The following is a 21,858-nucleotide window of genomic DNA, read 5'->3' as shown; positions in this document are numbered from 1 at the left end:
AAAAAGGGTCAAACTAAGAGAGGAGAAAGGGCGTGTGAAAGTAATAGCTTTTGGATCATTTGAATATTGCAGTATATCCTGGTTGGGGGGGGGAAAAAACCAAAAATTCTGGTTGCTGTCCAGATATTTTTTAATTTCATAATTACCACCGTGGCTTATCCAAGAAGGTTTTATAATGTGTTAGGCAGAAAGCAGTACACAAGTCCAACTGTAATTTCAAATGTGTGTGAGAGATTTAATGCAGACTATACAGTGATGGAGTAGTGAAGTGGAGCAATTATGTAACAGGTTTAATACCTTTACAACAAAAATGGTAAAATCGGAGAAAACACATCCACACACTCTTCATCATTCGGATTTCACTGCTTTACCGAATACCTGCTGCCCTTCAGAGATGCAGATTTTACATGGTGGCTTACTTAATTCATGATTTTTGCTGCTGTAGCAGTGAGCCGGCCTGTTTCTGTTACACATTAACAAAGTTTTCGTGTGAAGGAAACCGTCAGGATGTTTTTTCTGTGTGTCTCGCACATCAGTTTGAGAAATCCTGTTTCGTAACGCAATACTTTTTTCTCATTAAAGCTTATCTATCTGACATGCAGCTTGAATGCTGCTGTCCTTCTCATAGGAAAAATTCCCGCAGAACTTTTGTAATTTCACACATAATCCTCAGTGCCAGCAGGGAGGCTCTGAAGGAGGACTCGGAGATAAAGCCGTGTTTACATTACTGTCCTCTGTCCTGTTTCTCAGGCTGGGTCTTTGTTTATCAGATGTAATGCAGAACATTTGTGAGCAGTGGGGCTTTTAAAGGGCAGTTGCCCCATATGATTTCATTGCTCTTGGGGGCCCGTGCCAGGAAAAGCAACTGACTTCTACTCTTAAACAAGCAAAATTACCTAAAAATGTCAAACTGTGGAGACACTGGACGTTTGCTCATTACGTTGCTGCTCGAATTACTTCCACCCGTGGATCTAAAAAGGTCAGAGCTTTACGAGCAGCCGTCTTTGCTGGAGTAGATCTGTAAATGTGGCCAAAGAGGGGAATCAGAAACCGGGAGGTAGAGATCTTTATTTGGATTGAGTTATTTTATCTGGGAGGTTGTGCCGGTGATGCTGATGGAAGAACTGACTCTTGCTGGAGCCCGAGTTCCAATAAATGGCCTGTTTTTTTTTTCAGTAATTTGTTACAGGAAGTCCAAGCAGATTAGAAACACATGAGATTATCAGAGACAGCCTTATGAAGTATATGCATTTATTTTATAATCGGTAGTATAAACCATTTTTATGGTCTTTATATCTTTTTTCATACCTCCCCTCTTTTTTTTTATCCTCCCTTTTGTTATTTCTTAGCCAGTCCACATAAAGTAGATCACAGCTGATATCTATGGAGCCAGTGCAGACACTCTGATGTCAGCCTCGGCTCCTTTTGTCTATAAAATATAGCCATGCATGAGTAGATCCCCACATAGGCATGAGATGAACTGACAAATTAAACCTGCATGGGGAGGAAGGATATAAATCTGCAGCGTTTGACATCAGACACCAAACTTAGAGCGTCTCATGTGGCCGCAGTGCGTGATTTAAAGGCCAATTATCTCACTTAACTGCAGAAGAAAACATGAAAGTAGGCCTTCGACTTAGATGGATATGTGCTGAGGTTATGCATGTTTTTACATGTCTGTGAGCGCAGCAGATAGAAGGGTTGGTGCTTTTATGCATGCCATGCTATTTTCTTTAAGTTGGTGGGTGAGTGCTGACGATATTTTTGCGTCCGGTGGTGGTTACTGGTTTCTCCTTTCAACTGTTTTAAACTTTGCTGAAACGTGGATAGAGAAATTCCCACGCAATTCATGGGACAGTCGCAGCTCATCGGCGTGTAAAGCTTTTTTAATTTGAATGTTGTGGAAGTAATATTCGCCTTAAGGTATTAAAATAGCCTGTTAGGCACGTCTAATTTAATTATATTTGCTTCTATTTTGCTGAGAACAGAATGATTTTGGAGAGGGGGCCACAATAGCTGTAATGGCTAGCACCAACACCTCACATCAAGAAGGTCCTGTGTTTGAATCCGCCTGGCTGGCTTCCTCCCACGGTCCAGAACTTCCATGTTAGCTTAACTGGTGATTCCAAAGTGGCTGTGGTTGTCTGTCCCTCTTTGTTAGCCCTGCAACAGATCGACGACATGTCCAGAGAGTACCGCGCCTCTTGCTCTGTGATAGCTGAGATAGGCTCCAGCCCCACGCTGACCCTGAGTTGAAGTGGAAAAAGATGGAAGAATTGGGTGGATTTATAAAAATAATAAGACCAAATATAAAAACTGGCAGACAGAGACAGCAACAAACTATTTTAATAATACAGAATTTCATCTTCAACCTTTCAGCATGCTGGGGCCCAGCTGGGAGCTTCACTTTTACTCCCTAGTCAAACTTAAAGCCAAACAGTTTTGGAGCTCGCATGCAAGTCAAGCTATAGTAAAAATAAATGCAACACTGTGGTAACTGTAGTTGCATTGTATGGCATGGTAACAATATTTCTGAGTCGGTAAAAGTGGTGTGACTTCATCCCTTATTATGGAAAAATAGATGATGGTGGTAATTCTATTGCAGTGGGTCACAGTTAGTACATTTTTACATTCATGGTGATCTCAGGGTGAATCCCTCACAGCAAACTTTAAAAGCAAACTTTTAAACTGGCCAGCGGAAATACCTGCAAAGTTAATCGTCCTCAGCAGGACGTTTATGGCTCTTTTTCTTTGTACCTCTCGTGGGTAAAAGGTTTACGTTGTTATTTTCTGCATAACAAATCACAGAGCCCGCTCTTGTTGTCGGGTCGAAAATTAAAAGCTGGGTGATTAGCTCCATCGATTCGAGCCGTTTCTCTTCTCCCCCTCTCTCGAGCCCATTTGCAGGCAGCTGTGTGTCCACAGGCTGTTGATCTAGTTTACCTCAGCCGTGTCAGCAGAGGGCTGCGCGCAAAATTAACAGTGACACGGAATATCACGCAGGTTTGACAGTGATGGAAGGGATGGAAAAATCCTACAGATTATTTCTAAATAAACCACTGATGGCAAATACAAGTGTGGGCTTTGTTAGGTGTTTGGGAGTTATGCTCAGGGTAATTTAATATAAATTAAGTGCGTTACAATGCTGACAGTTTTGGCAGTAAAGCTGAGCTTTAGACGTGCGTTTTTAGAAACCCAACACTCTCCCCTGTCAGTTCAACCTGGGAGGAGAGGAGGAGGAAAGAGAAATCTTCATCTGCCTAATTTATCAACGTCTCTAAGTGTGAATGTTGGATCCACTCTAACGCTTTAGATGCCAACTCCTGTTAAGTAGTTTCTAGATAGATGTTTCTTGTTACTGCTTCATTTACGTACACAGACTCTTGTCTTTGAGATAATCGCACAACACTTGTGCCGGGGTCAAATATTATCTGACTTTGCCAGGTCACTGCGGGCTTGATAAATGAATCCAAGCTTTCAGTCGCCGCGCTCATTTGCAGAAGTGATTAACTCATCTTGTGCCCTCTACGCTTCATAACTCTCACAGGTCCTGGCGAAGTAGAGGAGGTTTCTCAGCCAAAAGCCACTTTGTCGTAATAAATGTCTCCTGAAAGTGTTTCCAAAGCATTTCTTAATTCATCAGTGCTTCCTAGTGATGGTGTGGCCCACGGGGGAGTGAAGCGACATGGACCATCTGTCTCAGACGGAGGCAGCAGGTCCACTGATGGGTTGCAGGCCCGAGGCGCACAGACGAGCATGGCTGTGAAACCGCTCTCTTACCTGTTTTTAAATGGACACATGAGTTGCAGACTACTTCGTTTCAGTAGCCGGTGATGACCTCACAGGAAGATTCATCATGCAAAGGTTTACTTATATTTAAAGATGTGGCCTGTATGTGTCTTGGCAGCCGGGGATCAGTCCGCCAGGGCTAGATTATATCTCTCGGCTGGCCTGGGAACGCCTTGGTGTTCCCCTGGATAAGCTGGAGGAGGTGGCTGGGGAGAGGGAGGTCTGGGCTTCTCTGCTTAGGCTGCTGCCCCCGCGGCCGGCCCCGGATAAAGCGGATGAAGATGGATGGATGAATGGATGGATGGCCTGTATGTGCACTTCAGTTTGTTACAAAGCATGAAAACCACACAGGGTTCTGAAATTGTGTCATTTTCTTCATAAAGAGGAATCAGGTTGCTTGATACAGGCATGAAAATGTGGGCAATACATTAGTATGTAGCCCACTGACTTGTGTTGAATAAATTATTTTTATTGGAAAAGAAGAAGCGTAAAGTTTTTTGTCTTTACTGTCACGTCTAGTTTATTTACAGCTTATAATTATACCCAAAGTGCTTTAGAGACAGGAACATTTACATTCCAGGTCTCCAAAAAAACACCTTCAAAATACACGAAAAGCTGAGAGGTGTATTTTGTTGTGTTAACAAACTGAGTGATTTGTTGGTCATTAAAATACGTTCAGAATTTACAAACTTAATGATGATATTTTTAAGTACCTTATTTTTATATTTTTATCCAGAAGTCTGTTGACACTGCAGAGACCGTGGATGCACATCCATGCAGCCCTGTACTGATTGTGTGGCTTGTAGGCCTCTCCGGGCCTCTCTGCCTAACAATTACGCGACCAGGTTTGGTCCTTCTGGGTAAACGAGTCCCCTACAGTCTTTTGCAAACCTTAGGCTGGATCTTCTTTCCTCCTTTCTTGTTTGTGCAACTCCAGACCTGCCCCCTGCATTTCACCCCGACTGCCATTTTCAGTTTGTAGGTCGCTTGATGTCATCCTACATTTGTGACATTCGACATTCAAATGAGCTGTGAGTCGTCCCTGACGGTTGTTTTCACCCTCCTCTGGTCTGAGGTTTGTTGTTAGCAATATTGCTTGTTGTTGTTGTTTTAATGAATCATTTTAATGTGGAAACAATTACGTCTATGAGTAAAGCTGGAATTTAACCCTTTGTTGCCTCACTTAAAACTGTTTGTTTCCAATGCTTGGCTTGATTAATAGTATTTTTTCCTTTTGAGGTGCTCCTATCACTGTTCTTCGCTGTCAAGTTTGTTATTTAGAGGAGCGATGGCCACAGCAGTGGTTTTTAAAACTTTTCCTCATTAAATGAAATTTGGTTGAAGTTAGATTAGAGATTAGATAAAACTTTATTAATCCCTCGGGTGGGTTCCTCTGGGAAATTCGGTTTCCAAATAGCACAGCACCGACAGAAGTTACAGAATGTGAGCAGAATACCATATATACACATATATAAATACAGAGACATATATAAATAAAGAGTATACAAAAGGGATAAATGGAATAAATAGGAATAAGAATACAAGGGAATTGCACATTTCAAGTATTGAAGTCTATTGCAATGTTGGATATTAACAAAAAGTATTGCACAGTGTAAAGGCACTACAGCTTAGCTGTCCCCCCCTCCTTTGTCCTCCTGTTTCCCCTCCCTCTCCCCTCCAGAGAGGAGTTAAACAGTTTGATGGCGTGTGGGACAAAGGAGTTTTTAAGTCTGTTGGTTCTTGTCTTTGGGAGAAGCAACCTGTCACTGAACAGACTCCTCTGGTTGTTTATGGCCGTGTGCAGAGGATGCCCAGCATTGTCCATAATGTCCAGCAATTTTAGTGTCCTTTTCTCTGCCACTGTCACCAGAGTGTCCAGCTTCATGCCGACCACAGAGCCAGCCTTCCTGATCAGTTTTTCCAGCCTGGATGAGTCCTTCTTTGCTGTGCTGCTCCCCCAGCACACCACAGCATAGAAAAGTACTCCAGCAACCACCGACTGGTAAAACATCCTCAGGAGCTTCCTGCAGATGTTAAAAGACCTCAGCCTCCTGAGGAAGTACAGTCAGCTTTGGGCTTTTTTATACAGGTGCTCTGTGTTGCATGACCAGTCCAGTTTGTTGTCCACCCACAGCCCGAGGTACTTGTACTTGTTGACCACCTCCACCTCCTCTTCCACCTCAAGTTAATACCATGAGGTGGACTTGCATTGAAGTGGCTTTTAACTGCATGGAAATACTGATTTATTTATTATTTAAAATCTGGAGTTGAAGTTAGAGGTTTTCCCATGCAAGGAGTCCTTTATGTATGTGTATGACCCACTGTTCACTTGCAATTTAAACAACAGTTCGCAGTGAAATAGAGGTCAGCTACATATCTATCTTTTGCCAGCAAGATATCCACACATCATTCTACAGCTTGTCGCTCTAACAGCGAGTTTCTCTTTCAGGGTTCATTCAAGGAAAGGCAAAGAGGAACATTTGAAGAAAATGGAATGTGTTTGCAGTGACAGATTCCTTATGCAAGTTCAATTTCATAGATTAGGCACAAAATATGCAAAAAAAATATCTGGGCAATTTGGCTGCACTGAAATTGTTGGAATTCTTGCAGCTGATAGCGCTTGTGTAAGTGTAACTTAAAACCATTTGTTGGAAAAACGAGTATTTCCTTCTTCCACAGCACCTCTGATTGTGACATCTCACCACTGCCTACACTGTATCAGCTAACTGATGACTGACAGCAAGATTGTCCTCGGCAGTCATTTCACATTGTAAACGGTATCAGAGCTCCACATCTAGACTTTATGTTGTTTTTCAAAGGAAGAAAAAAATTGGGGGAAGACAGCTGGGTGACTGAAGCCATCAGAGGGAAAGTCCTGAGGAACCTGCAGTGTTTTACCTCTGACACTCATTTTCTCTAAGTTAAATAAATGCTGTTTGACAAATGTAATGTAATACTGCATGAGTGTGATATATGTATAAATCCTGTTAGTTATTCACCTTGACCGTAGTGAGGAGGGAATCCATCCTTCCAGACTTTGCACACAGTCATTTCCGAGCAATCAGTACTGGACCAGAAAATAAGGTTGCAGCTAAGTGAGTTATGATACTAGATAGACTACTAGATAGTCACCTTCCAAAAATTTTTCCTTGCCTGCAAGAACCGTTCAGATTTTCCTTACAGACATAACAAGAATAATCTAACAACATCCTAACTATTTACTTACCGATACTGACTTCCAAACCCTTTTGTTGCTTGAAATTAGCTGATGGTAATTGTTAATTTTAGTGTTAACAGATATATTCCTCTATAGGACTATCTAGGATTGCCTCTTTAGAAATCATGCATTGTTTTAGGTTAATAGTTAATCACATTAAACGTGAAGTCTTCCTTAACTAGAATAGTAACTTCTTACAGTATGTCTGTACAAAAGCTTTTACGTCATCTAGGAAATTGTAAGTTTACCTCTTCTAAGCCAAATGTTATTTATTCAGCAGGTAATAATCTAAGTATAGGTTGGGTATTCATTTTTTAAGGCAATGATAAGATAAGGCAAATGATTCTGAGTCCCTGTCTTTGTTGTGTGTCTTCTACATTGGATTACACACTTTTAAAACCAGTTTTTACTGGTTCACTTCATTCTGAACAGTGGTTAGACATCTGTATTACCAATGCACAATGTCTATAATTAGCTCTCCTCTGTCACTCAGAGGCTGACCTGCTGGGCCTGTTTTTGTTGGCTGTAAAGTGTGAAAATAGCTAAAAGGTTATTGTTTGTGTTGCTATTCACAACTACTTTCTTAAGCAGTCACAGCTGCAGTCCGGTTTATGTCTGTGCTGCTTTGCTGTATGGTTTGAGAAAGATCTACAGTGTATATAGCAAAACTGCTCTGTGTGTGTGTTTTAGGAGGATTATTCAGGAACAGAGAAACACATTCTTACATATTTAGCTTATTCAGCTAAATGCTAATTTGGCTTTTTGAGAAATACACGTTTGCTTTGTTGTTGAACGTTAGCTCAGAAGCTAACTTTGCTTTGTGTAAGGGGCACAAAATCTACTTATAAGCTCCTGTAAAACTCACTAATAAACATGTCCTATCAACTAAAACATGAGTCCAGCACAGAGCCTCGAATGAGATTAAATTCTCGTTTTGTTTGTTTTCATGCTAAGCTAAGTTTAGCTAGGCTAATTGTCACAAGGCTGTTCCCTTTTTGGGTTAATGGTCCACAAGTCAGTTGTCAGTGACATGACAGACAAGACAACCGATAAGTTTCTTTCCTTAAATCTGTTGTGACTGTCTTTATTACACATTCATGTGAAATGAGGAACATTTGATCCTCTGTGAAACACCACACGCTTTTTTCAGTCAATATCAAAATCTCAATAGATTTAGTGTTCTCCTGTAGAAAATGTACCCATAGCCTCAGAAGCTTATTTTGGGCCAACTGAGATATAAATAACTTACTTCCTGTAGGTTTTTTGCATAATTTGTCAGACCTGTGTCTGATATTTATTTCACCACTCTTTCATGCAACATTCATTTAGTGATCTGACAAGTCAAAGAGTTTTTTTTGTTTGTTTTTTCTGTTTGAAATCCACATTTCGCAGCATTTAAGTCCAGTCCTCTCCATGACCCCCTTTTCTTTTTGAGCCATTACTTGGTGGATTTTCTTGGATGCTTAGAATTTTTTATCATCTTCAATTCAAGGCAAATGTCCTTGCATGATGTTCAAACACACTACTTTAACTGCGCCATATTCCAGAGCATGGTTGAGAAGGTAAATTGATAAGATGTACTCATGGAAAAAGGAAACATTTTCCATGAGACGTGTTGTTTTACCATACTTCATTTAAGCCACCCACAGTGTATAACATAATCAGATTTATAAAATAATCATGACATTGCTTTTAGAAAATATTTAGAAGATGCAAGAAACCAATGAAAATATAAGTGTACTTTCAGAGATGGATTGCAGCTGGTGCTCTGGGAAAAAGATAAGGCAATTGTGAATTAATCTAGCTACACTGTCGACATGTAAACACATACCACCTCCATCGGGTTTCTTCACGGCCAGATTCAGTAACGTGATGTTACAGAATAGAAGAAGAAGACGCGCAAGACAAACAACAGGGTGGTCCTGGCTGTGTGTGCGAAGGGCCACACAAAACCAACATTTATCCCAGAGCACAAACTGATGACTTTGTGCTCTGGGATAAATAGAGCTGATTCACCATACTCAAAATCACCTCTGTGGATTTCTACTGTGACCACTTTTACCACATCTGTTCTCCCTTTGTTCCCATTGTTCTGTGTGCTGAGCTACAGCGTGTGGACTCTTAGTTGCTGGTGTGAACTTTGTGGTCTCACTCAAGCCGGGCGGAGAATGTCTCTCGTGCCTCTTGTGCTGTAATAATTTCACAGCATTGTTGCTTTTGTTTCACACTGACACATTGTCGCATACTAGAAATCATTTCAGATTATCTCCCAAGTTTTACAAAAGCACGATTTTCTCTTGCATGAAGCGAATGCTCTGTGCATCAGTTTAAACAGCATTTGAATAAACGTCCCAGTTCGTCGCGCAGCTCGGCTTTGGTGCAACTAATTCTACCTCTGGCTGTGTCACAGCAAAGGCCTGGGAGTGATGAATGAAGGTTCAGATGACAGCTTGCCCTGGTTTACAGGCCTATCTCGCCCTTGCTTTCTCCCTCTCTCGCTCGCCGTTGCTCCTGTATTTTAATGCTCCCCAGATGGGATTGACGTTGCCATGACAGGCGGTGACGCAGGCGGGGTGTCAAGTATCAGGGCCACTGACAGGTTGCCATCAATCACACTTGTTACCAGCCAACCACTTAAATAACAAACATGGTAACACCTCTCTCTTTACACCTTTTTTTTTTTTTTTTTTTTTAACTAAAAGTCTTTGCCTTGTCCAGGAATGCTGGCTCTAATTGGTCTTTAGACAAGAGAAGTAATTAAGTGTGCGAGTGCATGTGCATTCATGTCCACCTTTGAAGCTTGGTGTGCGAATGCAGATGCCAAATTAGGATGTTCTATTTAACCATATCCAATCTCAAACAGGTGGCACATTACGCATTTCAGCTGGCTTTTTAGCTTTTATATGAGATTTTATTTTCACCGTCTCTGCACGTAGAAAAACTTTTCAGTCAGGGTTTTTTTTTTACAGCGTGGCAATAATTAAGAACAAAAGTAGCTCGGGTTTTTGTTCAGTGATTAATTTGATTTATCTGCAGAAAACTTCGTCTCTACCTCATTATTTTACAATGCATACAATGTGCAAGTTCAAAGACTCGCCCCAAAATCGTCAGAATGCATGTTTTGTCTGTGCTGAAGCTACAATGATACAAATATCTGAATAATAAATTATTAAATGAATAACATGCCGTAGTTTTCTCTGTTCAGACATGAACATTGACTGGCTGTAGCAGTTTCACTAAGGCCCAGCAGAGGGACTCTGTCCTCAGAGAGAATGAATAGATTATTTTAATTCGGCAGGAAGAACCTAAAATACACGTTAGCTATCACTCATCACCAGTTTTATCGGGTCTATAATTAACACCTTCCCACACTAACAGGGATATTTTTTAAAAATCCCTTTTTTTTATTCTTGGAGCAGAGAAGAGTGGAGAGTGGGAAGGGTGCCGGAGAAGGAGGAGAGGTGGGCAGGCGGGTGGGTGGGTGCCAGTTGTGAAAAACAAAAAGACAATGGAGGAGTCATTTTTGAAGACCAACCAGTCACGGAGCTTCTGTGGGAGCTTCCTGTTCAGACGATGCGCACACTGGGCTTGAACCTTGACCTTTGACCTCTTAGGACTACAGAATGCCTCAGCTGACAGATTTAATGCACATTTTGTTAACTGTATAGTTAAAGATTGTGCACATTGGAGGTGTGCAGAAAATACTGGAATATTCTGGTTGCACTGTTCTTACTGTGAAACGACATTACGGGAAAAACTGTAAACGGCTTTTTTCATGTTTTTTTCGAATATAGAATATCTCAATTCAGCTGTTTAGAAAATTATAAAATCCGTAACTCACAACTTAACAGCCTCAACAACAACTAATTTTTTTCAAAAATAGCATGTGTTTTTGAGTTATTGTTTTACTTTATCACCTATTTAGATCTCCATCGCTTGTTTCCATGGTAACAGCTACTTCCCCCCCCCCTCTTTTTTCTTCTTTTTTGCCACATAAATTAAAGGATTTGTTATAAAACTGTATGAACCACAACTAGAAGATTGTGATTTCACAATGCAAAAATACTACGTGTTTTGTCTGCTGGGGTGCTGGAGTACTAGGTGAGCAGTGAAGTGTCACGAGTGAGTCAGGATTCCCTTCCCTGCACTGGGCTCACAACAGCTCAGCGAGAGATAAAGAGAAAAAAACTGGAAGCGAAAAAAAAAAAGCAGTGGGGGAATGGCGTAGGCGGTATTTTGATCCGCGGTCTAATTTTAGCTCGGTATCGGCTTCAAATAGAAACTCCTCCATAAATATTCATGAATGGAGGGAAGAATCTGCTGCTCTGTGAGGCGGAGATGACAAACAGAGAGCGAGAGAGAGAGGAGGGCTCTGAATTCTACCTGAAGGTTATTTTTAGCTGCAGTGTTGCCTTTCTGGATTCACATGCGAACGGAGGTTAAATTTAGCTGCACAGACAGAGACGTGTGGAAATACAAACAGATTCATAATCAGAGCACGCGAGGAAGCAGCATTAATACAGAGATACGATGAGAGAGATGGGTTAAACTGGAAACATGAAAAGGTGAGGAGAGCATGACCATCTCCTCACCTCAGTAATTTGAGATTAAAATACACACATTGTAGGCGTACATCATTGGGACTCATTGTTTGTATTATTTACACATAAAATTATGATTTTTTTTTACCCCTTGCACACACAGCCTGTCTGTCATTCGTGCACGCTCACTCTAGCAGCCACGCTGGCACAGTCCCACTGTACTGTGTCTGACATTTTAGTCACTCGCACTTTCTTGGCCTTATTATCTGAGTCCCTGGACTTCTGTGATGCAGTCAGTGTGTCTGAATCTGTCACATGGAAATCAGCTTCTGCTGTTATGTAATAGCCAGTAACACACCAACGTCTTGGGGGGGAGAGTACTGCAGAACGCAGCAAGAGAGGAATGAATGCAGTGTTTTCATGCAACTGTAAAGGCTGGATTGTAGCAGCACAACTCTGCAAATGCCAAAGTTGGTCAATCGCTCATGGATTGGAGTAAAAGGTAGTCATTCATGGAGCCAGCAGATAGTTGTGGTTTTGCTCAGGTTGTGTCAAATGTCAAAAACTGTTGACCATGTGAAAAACACATTATTACTCCCCACCTTCTATACTGTGCACTCACTGACCTCCGACTTTGTTAGCTACACCTCTTCAACTGTTTGTTAATGGAAACATCTGCCAGTTGAATGGCAACAACTTGGTGCAGGTAGGCGTGTAGCCATGGTCACTTTGAAGTCGAACATTTAAACCGAGCATCAACTGCTGTATGCAACACAGTGTACAGTGAGTATATATGCGACATGGCAGTTGTTAACGTCTTTCAATGTGTGCATTTTGTTACACTCTAGACCCCACACAGCTGCACAAGAATCTGATTTTGTGGTAATTGTATCACTGACATTTTGGGTTTGTGTGTTATTATTCTCTAACACTTTGGAACCCATACCTACGCCATGAGATTTTTATTTTGAAATATTGGTTTCCCCGTTCTGTTTATTTGAAAGGGATCAAGTGTGTCTCAGCATCTGCCCTTGCAAAATCCTTCATGTTCTGCTAATGGTTGTTTTACTAAAGTGTGGATTTCTATTCTGGAGCTCCTCACGCTGTTTAGCAAAAGGAGATGCGTTGCCAAACGGAGCTGCTGGCCGAAAGTCTCCGAGGCTCAGAGCAACGCTGTGGGAAAGTAGAAATGTAGATCACAGGAGAAACATGCCTAGACTGTGAAGAAGGACCTTGCCGTGCCTTCGTTTGTTGTTCTCCTCTGTAGTCAGACGGTGTTTTTCAGGAGGAACTCCTCTTCACCTGACGCTGTGCTATTTTTAGACTCGCCTCTCTCGTGTAACCCACGTCAGTACTGTGCTGCTATTTTTATCTCTGCTGTTCGCTCACAGTCGGGATTCATCTGTATGTACACGCGCGCACGCGGACACATACACATACTTGTATCACGAGAGCATCACATTATCTAAACACATTTCATGCCTTTACTGTTTCTCCGCATGATGATTGTGTAGCTGTGGAGTTCAAGTACGTCCAGGCTGGCTGCCTGACAGCCTCAGGTTTCGCTTGATTCGCTGTTTCAAATGCTGTACTATCTTTTAATGTTAAATATATTAATAATGAAAAATGGGTCCATCCTGCCAATCAGCTGCTCTTTTTTGGATCACTCTAATAACACACTTAATGGATTTTAGCGGTTAGTTATCCTATTTATAAATCAGCTATAGCATTGCATGCAGCCACCAGTGCTGAGAGCTATTCTTCCTCTTTGGATCTCATCACCTCCTCATTTTGGTCTCAGTCTGACTTGGATGTGTTTTCTTATCCACCATTGTTGTTCGGCTTGAATTGTGGTGCTGATTTTAGCTTACTTCCTGAGCTGTGAGCTGAGCTCATATATATCACAATGTCTTATCCTTTTTGTCACCCTTCTAAATTTGAATTTTGAGTTTTTTTTACTTCTATGTTACACTATTTCCTCTTCAAGAAAGGACAATATCAGATTGAAAGCTTGTGTGATAGAAGTCTTTATAAGGTCTGTAGCGATGTTTTAGATATGAATATTCCATCTTTTAGTAACTGTGTCCATGTTATTGGCACCAGAGGAGCAGCAGTCTGGTTAACTTGTAACTGGAATTTTGTAAAAGGTTTGTCTGTCAGTTTGGTCTGAAGGGAAATGCTTATTCCCACATTTATTCTCCCTTATTCTTTTTATTTTATGGCTGTTGCATTTATACTGCCTGCAGCTCTTAATGGAGCTCGTTTTCTCACCTCAGTGCATGCTGACCCACTTGACCAGCCACTCGGTGTATTTCCGATAATGCTGTTGACAGCTGGTTTTCGGTTGCTCCTGCCTGATGCTGCAAACAGTCACAAAGTGCTGAACTGTATTTGTGTGACAGACTCAGGGATATATTCATACACACCAGCTATTGTACACATAAATGCACACATTGCAGATATTCTGTGGGAGATATTTTATGGCACTGTGTGTCTAAGAATGGAAAAACAAGCTTTCCAGGAAGCATGGACAGTTTGGATGGATTCATTTCTTCTATTTCCTTTCCTGACCAAATCTACAAGCTGGTAAATTCCTAAATAGCCTCTTAAGCCATCTAACCTTAATAAATTCTCTTTGCATTTATGTCTTCTTAGTTTTGATGTGGAGAATGGATTGTCTGTGGGACGCAGCCCACTGGACCCTCAGGCCAGCCCTAACTCCGGTCTGGCCCGACCGACCAATTTCCCTCACAGCCAACGAAGGGAATCTTTCCTCTACCGCTCTGACTCCGACTTTGACCTTTCACCCAAAGGTCCCTCCAGAAACTCCTCCACTGCCAGTGACCTGTAAGTCCACCAGTTGAAACTGTTAATCCTCTGTCTCTATGTATTGAGAGGGGCCTAAAACAATCCCTTTGGATAAATCCAATGCCCCGCCTAGGAATCTTGTTGCTTTACATGTAGTAATCTGTTGATATCAAGTTCTCTAAAAGTAAAAAAGAGCTTTTTACATCTGAAAAACACGGGTAAAAGTTTTCAAAGTATCAACAGCCATTCCTGATGCTGTGCTTTTTATCCTAAAGGAATACCACTAGGATCACATGGATCATATTTGCATTTCTGCTTTTCTGTTCTTCTCTATCTGTTTGAGCTCAGAGGTTTCCGGGCTGGAGAAGCAGTTTTGTGCCTCGATTTACGTGCTGGCTCCCTTACCTGTTTGCAGTTTGAGTTCTGAAGCCAAATTGTCACGCAGTTTAACTTTTTTACTTGTTTTTCATAGAGTGAGGAGGACTGTTAAGAAAGGTCCACCTTGAGAAGACCGAGCTTTCTCAAATACTTTATTAGGACATGCTATGTATTGCTTGCAGCTGTTTTCCCATCACAAAGTGCTTGAATGTCAAATCTATTCCACTGGGATTCTAAAGAAAGGAATATTTTGTTTGTTTTTCTGTGTGTCTCAGTTACATCCCCAAGCAAGACATTATAGATTTCATGCTATCTAAAAAAAAGAAAGAAAGAAAGAAAGAAAACCTTCAGTTTTGTAATTGAAGCAGTCACAGATTTCTTCAACCTCTTGCCTATCTGTTTTTAAAGGGAAGAAAGCTTGAAGCATTGGGAAGTCAACTGGTTGTCATCTCGGTGAGAAGAACATGATAAACAAAATAAATTAGGGCGAAAATAAACCCACACTGGCTCTGTCCCCTGAAGGCCTCTTCTGCATTCCCTCTGGATGGCTTCATGATCATTTCCCTCCTTTCTCCCGATGACTAAATATCAAAAACCTCTCTTGTGACCCCTGTCAGGCTCTCTAAAACACCCCGTTCTGTTTTTTTTGTTTGTTCTTGCATGCGACGCTTAATCAGAGCGGAGTCAAGTATAATAACCCATTTTTGTTTTTATTTACTCATATTTAACTGTTCATAACGTGTCGCCCACCCTTTCCACCTCACCCCGACTGTTTCCTCACCGGCCTCACTAGATGCAGTGCATGTCTTTAATAAATTAGAATAAACTATAATAGATACGAGGAAGGTTTCTTTTTATCACTCTTTGGTATCACAGTTTAGGGATTTATAGTTGAGCTTCTCAGTATTTTGTGTTTTTTCATGCTTTTTTCCTCTTGTGTGTCTTTTCTGCAGACATACAGAAGACATGATAGTCACACCGTTTGCACAGGTGAGTCCTCTGAAATCTTTTCCAGTCAGCCTGTTTTACTTATTGTGTTATTTGAAAATTTGGCAGATGGACAAATTAAGAAAAGAAAAAAAAACAGCCTCCAGATGGTATGAGACTGGGTTTTACCGGAACATCCCCTCAGGATCATGTTGGCCCTGCGACAGGATCAGCATCCTGCTGGTGTTGCCTAGCTCTTGCGTGGGATGTGCGTCACTCCTGTGCTCACTTTACACAGTGAAAGGAGCTGAGAATCCAATACTGCTGGATCATGCTGTTTAAGATATGCATGGTGGCAGATAAGGCTCATGCATGGATCAAGTCTGGACATCTGATACTCTGTGGGCTTTCTCCTCATGCTGAGTCAGTGTTTGGTGACAGATGCAGTGGCAGACGTGACCTAGAGGAGTGTCAGTGATGCTATGAAAACATCAGAAAGGGAGTGGGGGATGCCTTTGGGTAGCACATCTGCCAAGAGTGGAGAGCCAGAGTATCAAATGATAGTCAGTGATTTGTGTTGAGAAGCTCTTGTTCAATGAAAGTGGAAGCTTTTATGAGCATTTAAAGCTACACTTCATCACATTACAAATGCGTCATTTGATGAACTCGTACATTCACTCCTTTGTTCCTCTCGTAGGTCCTCGCCAGCCTGAGGACGGTCCGAAGTAACTTCGCCGTCATAACCGGCCAGCAAGATCGCACGGCCAGCAAGTAGGCGTTTTGGAGACTTCCTAAGTCTTTTTGCTCTTTCACCACCACACCTGACTTGTGTCTTTAATATGTTCACTTTGGATGGTCTCTGTCTACAGAACACGATCTTCAGGCAGCAACCCACCATCCATGTGCAAGACCAGCCTCGCAGGTTGGTAGCGGCTTTGGAATGAGATATTTACTTATTAGCCCAAAATACACACTGGTTAAAAAACAAACAAACAAACAAAAAACACATACACACACACACAAACACACACAGATGGCAAGGATATTAACACGATTAAATCTGTGAATTGGGAAATCTGGGTTACTGGAAACACATCACAGCTGTTTAATTAGTAAGCGAATGTTGTTCAACAACACATGAAATCCAGTGGTGGGCAAGTATTCCAGCCATGTGCCTGTAGTGATGATTTTTTAATGCTTATTGTAAGTCACTTGTATCCTCATCCCATGGATACAAATACTATGAAACAAAATGCAGCTCAATATTTGAGAGGGAAATACCATTAACATTTCCTCCCCGATGAAATTTAATATATATATATATATGTGTGTGATATACATACAGAGGAGCCTCACCAGCAGCTGGCCATAGAGACTCTAGATGAGCTGGACTGGTGTCTGGAGCAACTAGAGACGCTGAAAACCCGACACTCTGTCAGTGAGATGGCTTCCAACAAGGTACTTTAACAAAACACTAACACACTACCAACAGCCTGCTAAGTTAGAAGCTGGTAATTTAGGCAACTGAAAGACTGGATGAAAGTTTGTTGCTCTTTTGGACATTTCACACACACACACACACACGAGTGAATCTTGCAGTTGTAGAAAATGGATTAAGTGCAAGGTTGGGAGCTTAAACATCTGCTGTAGTTGCTTAAAAGACGTATGAGGGTCAGAGAGATGGAGTTTTGAAGACAGGGCCCTCTGGTCCTGCTCTAATTGCAAGTTGGAAGCTTATTGGACTGTCCTTGTATATTTTGGAGGGCTTTTGGTATAGAAAGCACCAGAGAACAAACCTTGGAGGCTGATTATGCCATTATTCCTGTATATGTCTATTTTTAGACCTCACCGCTGGGAAAGGTGCTCAATCTGCAGCCGTGCGGTCATTTTCTTCCAGCTTACTGTTGTCATTTCCCCTTTTTGAAATGAAATGCATCCGATTTCTTTTTAGAATGGATAATATAGACAGTACATGACGCATGTTCATTTTCATGCTTTATGAATGGATGTATTCTTTGGCTGTGCTTTTTTGCTGCCCAAATTAGAAAAGGCACCAAATACGACACTAAACCCAAGGATTGTGTGTGGCCTGCCGTAAATACAATTACCATCACCGATGCTTTAACCAAGCTGAAAGCTCATTAACACAAAGAATCCATCATGAAAATATGAATAGAAGCCCCCATCTGTCCGCAGATGGAAGAAGCTTACATGCATAGGATGATTCCCGGCATGCAGATGGGGACTAGAAACAGGGACACACCTTTTTCCCTGAATCATATGCAGAAACATGTGAATGAGTAGTGGGAGTGGGAGTGGGAGAGATGTTGCACTGGATGAAATGGAATCCTCACCGTGCATGCTTCCTCCATCCTTCCCTCTCCTCTCCGATCAGCACTCACAAACACCCACTTCATAGAAGCGTCCAAACATAAGGAAACAGACCTCTTCTCATCACATAAATCTGAATTACATTATTAACCGATCACGTACCGCGCCTGCTTCCTGCTTCATGCATACACCATTCCACACGTCACTCACGTGGCAGTGGAGGGGAGTTTCGCTGGACGCACCCCCCCTCCCACGCCCACTCCTCTCCCCAGCCCCCACAATTGCTGCAGATCAGTCAATGAGCTGCTTCAGTCACTGGGGAAGAATTATCCATGCCGGCCCTTGGGAACAAAGACAGGTGCATGGGAGGCTGAAGTGAACAATGTTTCTGCATCCCTGACGACCTTATCGAACCGCTTTGTTAAACTGGATCTTTACTGACCCTAGAAAGGGTCTTTGAGGAATCGTGCAACCTCTTTTAATCACTGAGTTATTTATATGTGAGTAGGGTATTTAAGAAAGAGCTTTTTACATCCCGCATAGGCATTTTTTTCCTCCTCTGATGGTAATTACTACCAAGTTTGAATTTTGTATAAAAGTGAATAAATCAGCTTAACATTAGGGCCACTGTAATTATCCTTTAATATTTTCTATCTGCTTCTGAGCACGATTTAGCTGTGAGTGAACTTTTGGAGCCCGCTTTAAGCATTTCTTTGTCAAAGCATTTTGTCTTTTGTTCCTCTGATTGTGTTAATGGTCAGGGCACCCAAGTCTCTGTGGTGCGTGATGTACTATTTTTATTTTTGGCTACAAGAATGAACCCTCCTCCCCATCCATTCAAAGCTTTTCCTTCATACCTTCAAACTTGGTGCACATGGTGTGTCTCACAACCTCACTCTGCCCTGCCTACTGTGTATGTCTCGTGGCCAATGACGGCTCTCTGTTTCACTACACGCTGCTGCAGCGGGTGTCTGATTGGCTGCTATTCTTAGGCATTTTTGAAAGGAGGTGGAGATTAGAGTACCCCATTCTCCCTCTGTTTACACACATAGTGGGCAGGCAGTAACTGAGTGAATGAGGGAGAGTCGGGGAGAGTCTGCCTTCTCTGCCTTGCATCCTGGCATCCAGCAGCATTCCCACATACATATGCTTCGATTCTCCTGTTCTTCCACAGACTTATAATCAAAGCTTCTGCAGCACTCGCTGGTGGATTTTTTCCGAGACAGGCAGCTCTGTCGAACAGGCGTGTTAAGCCTGAGAGCTCACTCGTTTTATTTTTGCTCCCATGCTTGACTTTACGCTGAAATGCCAGAAGTGACTTATTTCATCTCCATCTCGTTGATGTTCATTCAGGTGAGGAGAGGGGAGGAGAGGGATGAACTGGGTGGGAGGGTAGGAGACTCCCTGAGGTTCACGTGTTGCTTGTTTTCTGACTTTCTCTGAGACTCAACACGTCTTATGTCAGCATGATCTGTGGCATCTGCTACCTTGTATTTGACTGAATCGTTTGCAGGTTTTGAGAGAGAGTGATTTGCTTGTAAAGTGTTTCTTTTCTACGTTGTTGTTAAGAGATAACTGTTGTTCCAGCAGGCGGCTGAGTTGATCCGACCTAGTCTGTCCACAGTTTAGCAAACAGAGTGTTTGATCAAGCTCATTGATGCTTGCATGTGTTTGTCCTCAGTTCAAGAGGATGCTGAACCGAGAGCTCAGCCAGCTGTCAGAAACCAGCCGCTCAGGGAACCAGGTGTCTGAATTCATCTCCAGCACCTTTCTGGGTAAATATGCCGTCTTTGTACGCTACACACTGCTGCACATACATGTAGATATGCATGTAAATCACAGGACAGTGCTCAGACAGGAGTAGTTGAAATGCATAACAGCAGGAAAGTTAGTGTTAGTGGTGCATTTCTGTTTTCATCACTGTTAACTGGATGACTTTCACTGGCAGAGAAACAACATGACATGGACATCATGTCTCCCCCGACCAAGGAGAAAGACAAGAAAAAGCGTCCTATGTCCCAGATCAGCGGTGTGAAGAAGGCCACCCACAGTCCCAGCCTCGCTCCTTCAACCATTCCTCGATTTGGGGTCAATGCTAGCCAGGAAGGACTCCTAGCTAAGGTGTGAGGACTAGTTCATTTGTTATTTCCCTGAGGCTAATTCTCTATTTTTTCCCGCATACTGAATGTTGTTTAATATACGTATTTATACTTTCTCACTGACAGGAACTTGAGGATATAAATCGATGGGGTATTGACATCTTTAAGGTCTCTGAGTATTCTGGGAATCGCCCACTGACAGTCACCATGTACACCATTTTCCAGGTACATCACAGCACACAGCGTACTGTATGGCTCCTGTACTTTATAGCCTCAAACACGGCAAAGCAAACAAGTGCATAATGAATTTACTGAAGTCAATGAAGCAATGACTTAGCAAACAATTTGTAATCAGTCATTTATCTTTACCTTGGATGAGCCATCCTCTCCTCTGCTGTTGCAGGAACGTGAGCTGCTGAAGTCCTTTAAGATTCCAGTGGATACTTTCATTACCTTCACGATGACTTTGGAGGACCACTATCATGCTGATGTGGCCTACCACAACAACATCCATGCTGCAGACGTGGTCCAATCAACACACGTGCTGCTGTCCACACCTGCACTGGAGGTAATCGCTCAAATACACAGTCCAGGTTGATGCCCTCACATACACGCACGCATACACAGAAAACTAACTGTCTCTCTTTGTGTGTCATCCAAGGCTGTGTTTACTGATCTGGAGATCCTCGCTGCGCTGTTCGCCAGCGCCATCCACGACGTGGATCACCCCGGAGTTTCCAATCAGTTTCTCATCAACACCAGTGAGTTTGCTCGTAGCTCTGCAGGGATTATCTGAATGTGTGTGGGTGCTGAGTGTATTTAACTATGTAGCTGACGAGATCGTGATTTATTTTACATTCAGAGTTTTTTATGCCTTTTTGTCTTCAGACTCAGAGCTGGCCCTGATGTACAATGACTTGTCAGTGCTAGAGAATCACCACCTGGCTGTAGGCTTTAAGCTTCTGCAGGAAGACAACTGTGATATTTTTCAGAATCTCAACAAAAAGCAGCGTCAGTCGCTTCGCAAAATGGTCATCGACATGGTGAGTGGACCATTAAGATCGTAGACGTGCAGTAGCTCTATCTCAGCTTAAGCCTTCTTTTCCCCCAGTGACTTCTGTTTGGTTTAATGTGTTTAATGTTGTTCTTGCAGGTGCTCGCCACAGATATGTCCAAACACATGAACCTGTTAGCAGACCTGAAGACCATGGTGGAGACTAAGAAAGTCACCAGCCTGGGAGTCCTGCTTTTAGACAACTATTCAGATCGCATACAGGTGAGAACTCTTTTTATACAAAGATAGAATCAATCTAATCTAATCTATATATTTGACATGTGACAACACCTGTTTAATTTGCCACTGCAGGTTCTTCAGAACATGGTACACTGTGCAGACCTGAGTAACCCGACCAAACCTCTCGAGCTGTACCGCCAGTGGACAGACCGCATCATGGTGGAGTTCTTCACACAGGGAGACAGAGAGAGAGAGAAAGGCATGGAGATCAGCCCCATGTGCGACAAGCACAATGCTTCAGTAGAAAAGAACCAGGTGGGGAATAACCTAAACCGCGAGCTTAGCCTCAAAATCAAATTCATGTATTTTTCCTCTTGGTGCTGTTGGTCAGCCTAGATTTCGATTGTTCTGTTGTGAGGTGGTTTTGGAGATCCCTTCTCTTTTATATAATGGAACTAAAAGGCACTGAAGTGATCCTCAAAATACATTTTATGATGGTTAATGATAGGGAGACAGCCTGTAAAAATTAGCCAT

The 21,858-nt window shown here is 42.2% G+C and overlaps 1 protein-coding gene across 8 annotated transcripts in view; it reads left to right on the top strand.

The window, feature by feature from the left end:
- pde4ca (phosphodiesterase 4C, cAMP-specific a) overlaps nt 1-21,858 on the top strand; it is a 51,707-nt gene that overhangs the window by 26,140 nt on the left and 3,709 nt on the right. For 5 of the 8 annotated variants that reach the window (XM_040022073.1, XM_040022072.1, XM_040022079.1 and 2 more), the window contains 14 exons: nt 14,203-14,394; nt 15,142-15,186; nt 15,687-15,723; nt 16,358-16,431; nt 16,530-16,582; nt 17,006-17,118; nt 19,673-19,766; nt 19,940-20,112; nt 20,217-20,315; nt 20,494-20,658; nt 20,752-20,851; nt 20,979-21,133; nt 21,244-21,366; nt 21,457-21,639. In XM_040022073.1, coding sequence (XP_039878007.1) covers nt 14,203-14,394; nt 15,142-15,186; nt 15,687-15,723; nt 16,358-16,431; nt 16,530-16,582; nt 17,006-17,118; nt 19,673-19,766; nt 19,940-20,112; nt 20,217-20,315; nt 20,494-20,658; nt 20,752-20,851; nt 20,979-21,133; nt 21,244-21,366; nt 21,457-21,639 — 1,606 coding nt within the window. The other 3 variants (XM_040022075.1, XM_040022074.1, XM_040022080.1) reach the window with 2 other exon arrangements.

Source organism: Simochromis diagramma, unplaced genomic scaffold (genome assembly GCF_900408965.1).
Source record: "Simochromis diagramma unplaced genomic scaffold, fSimDia1.1 OVJJ01000205.1, whole genome shotgun sequence".
In the NCBI taxonomy this organism is placed as follows: domain Eukaryota; kingdom Metazoa; phylum Chordata; class Actinopteri; order Cichliformes; family Cichlidae; genus Simochromis; species Simochromis diagramma.
The sequence above is the reverse complement of the archived record's forward strand: the minus strand, read 5'-3'. Positions and strand labels throughout refer to the sequence as shown.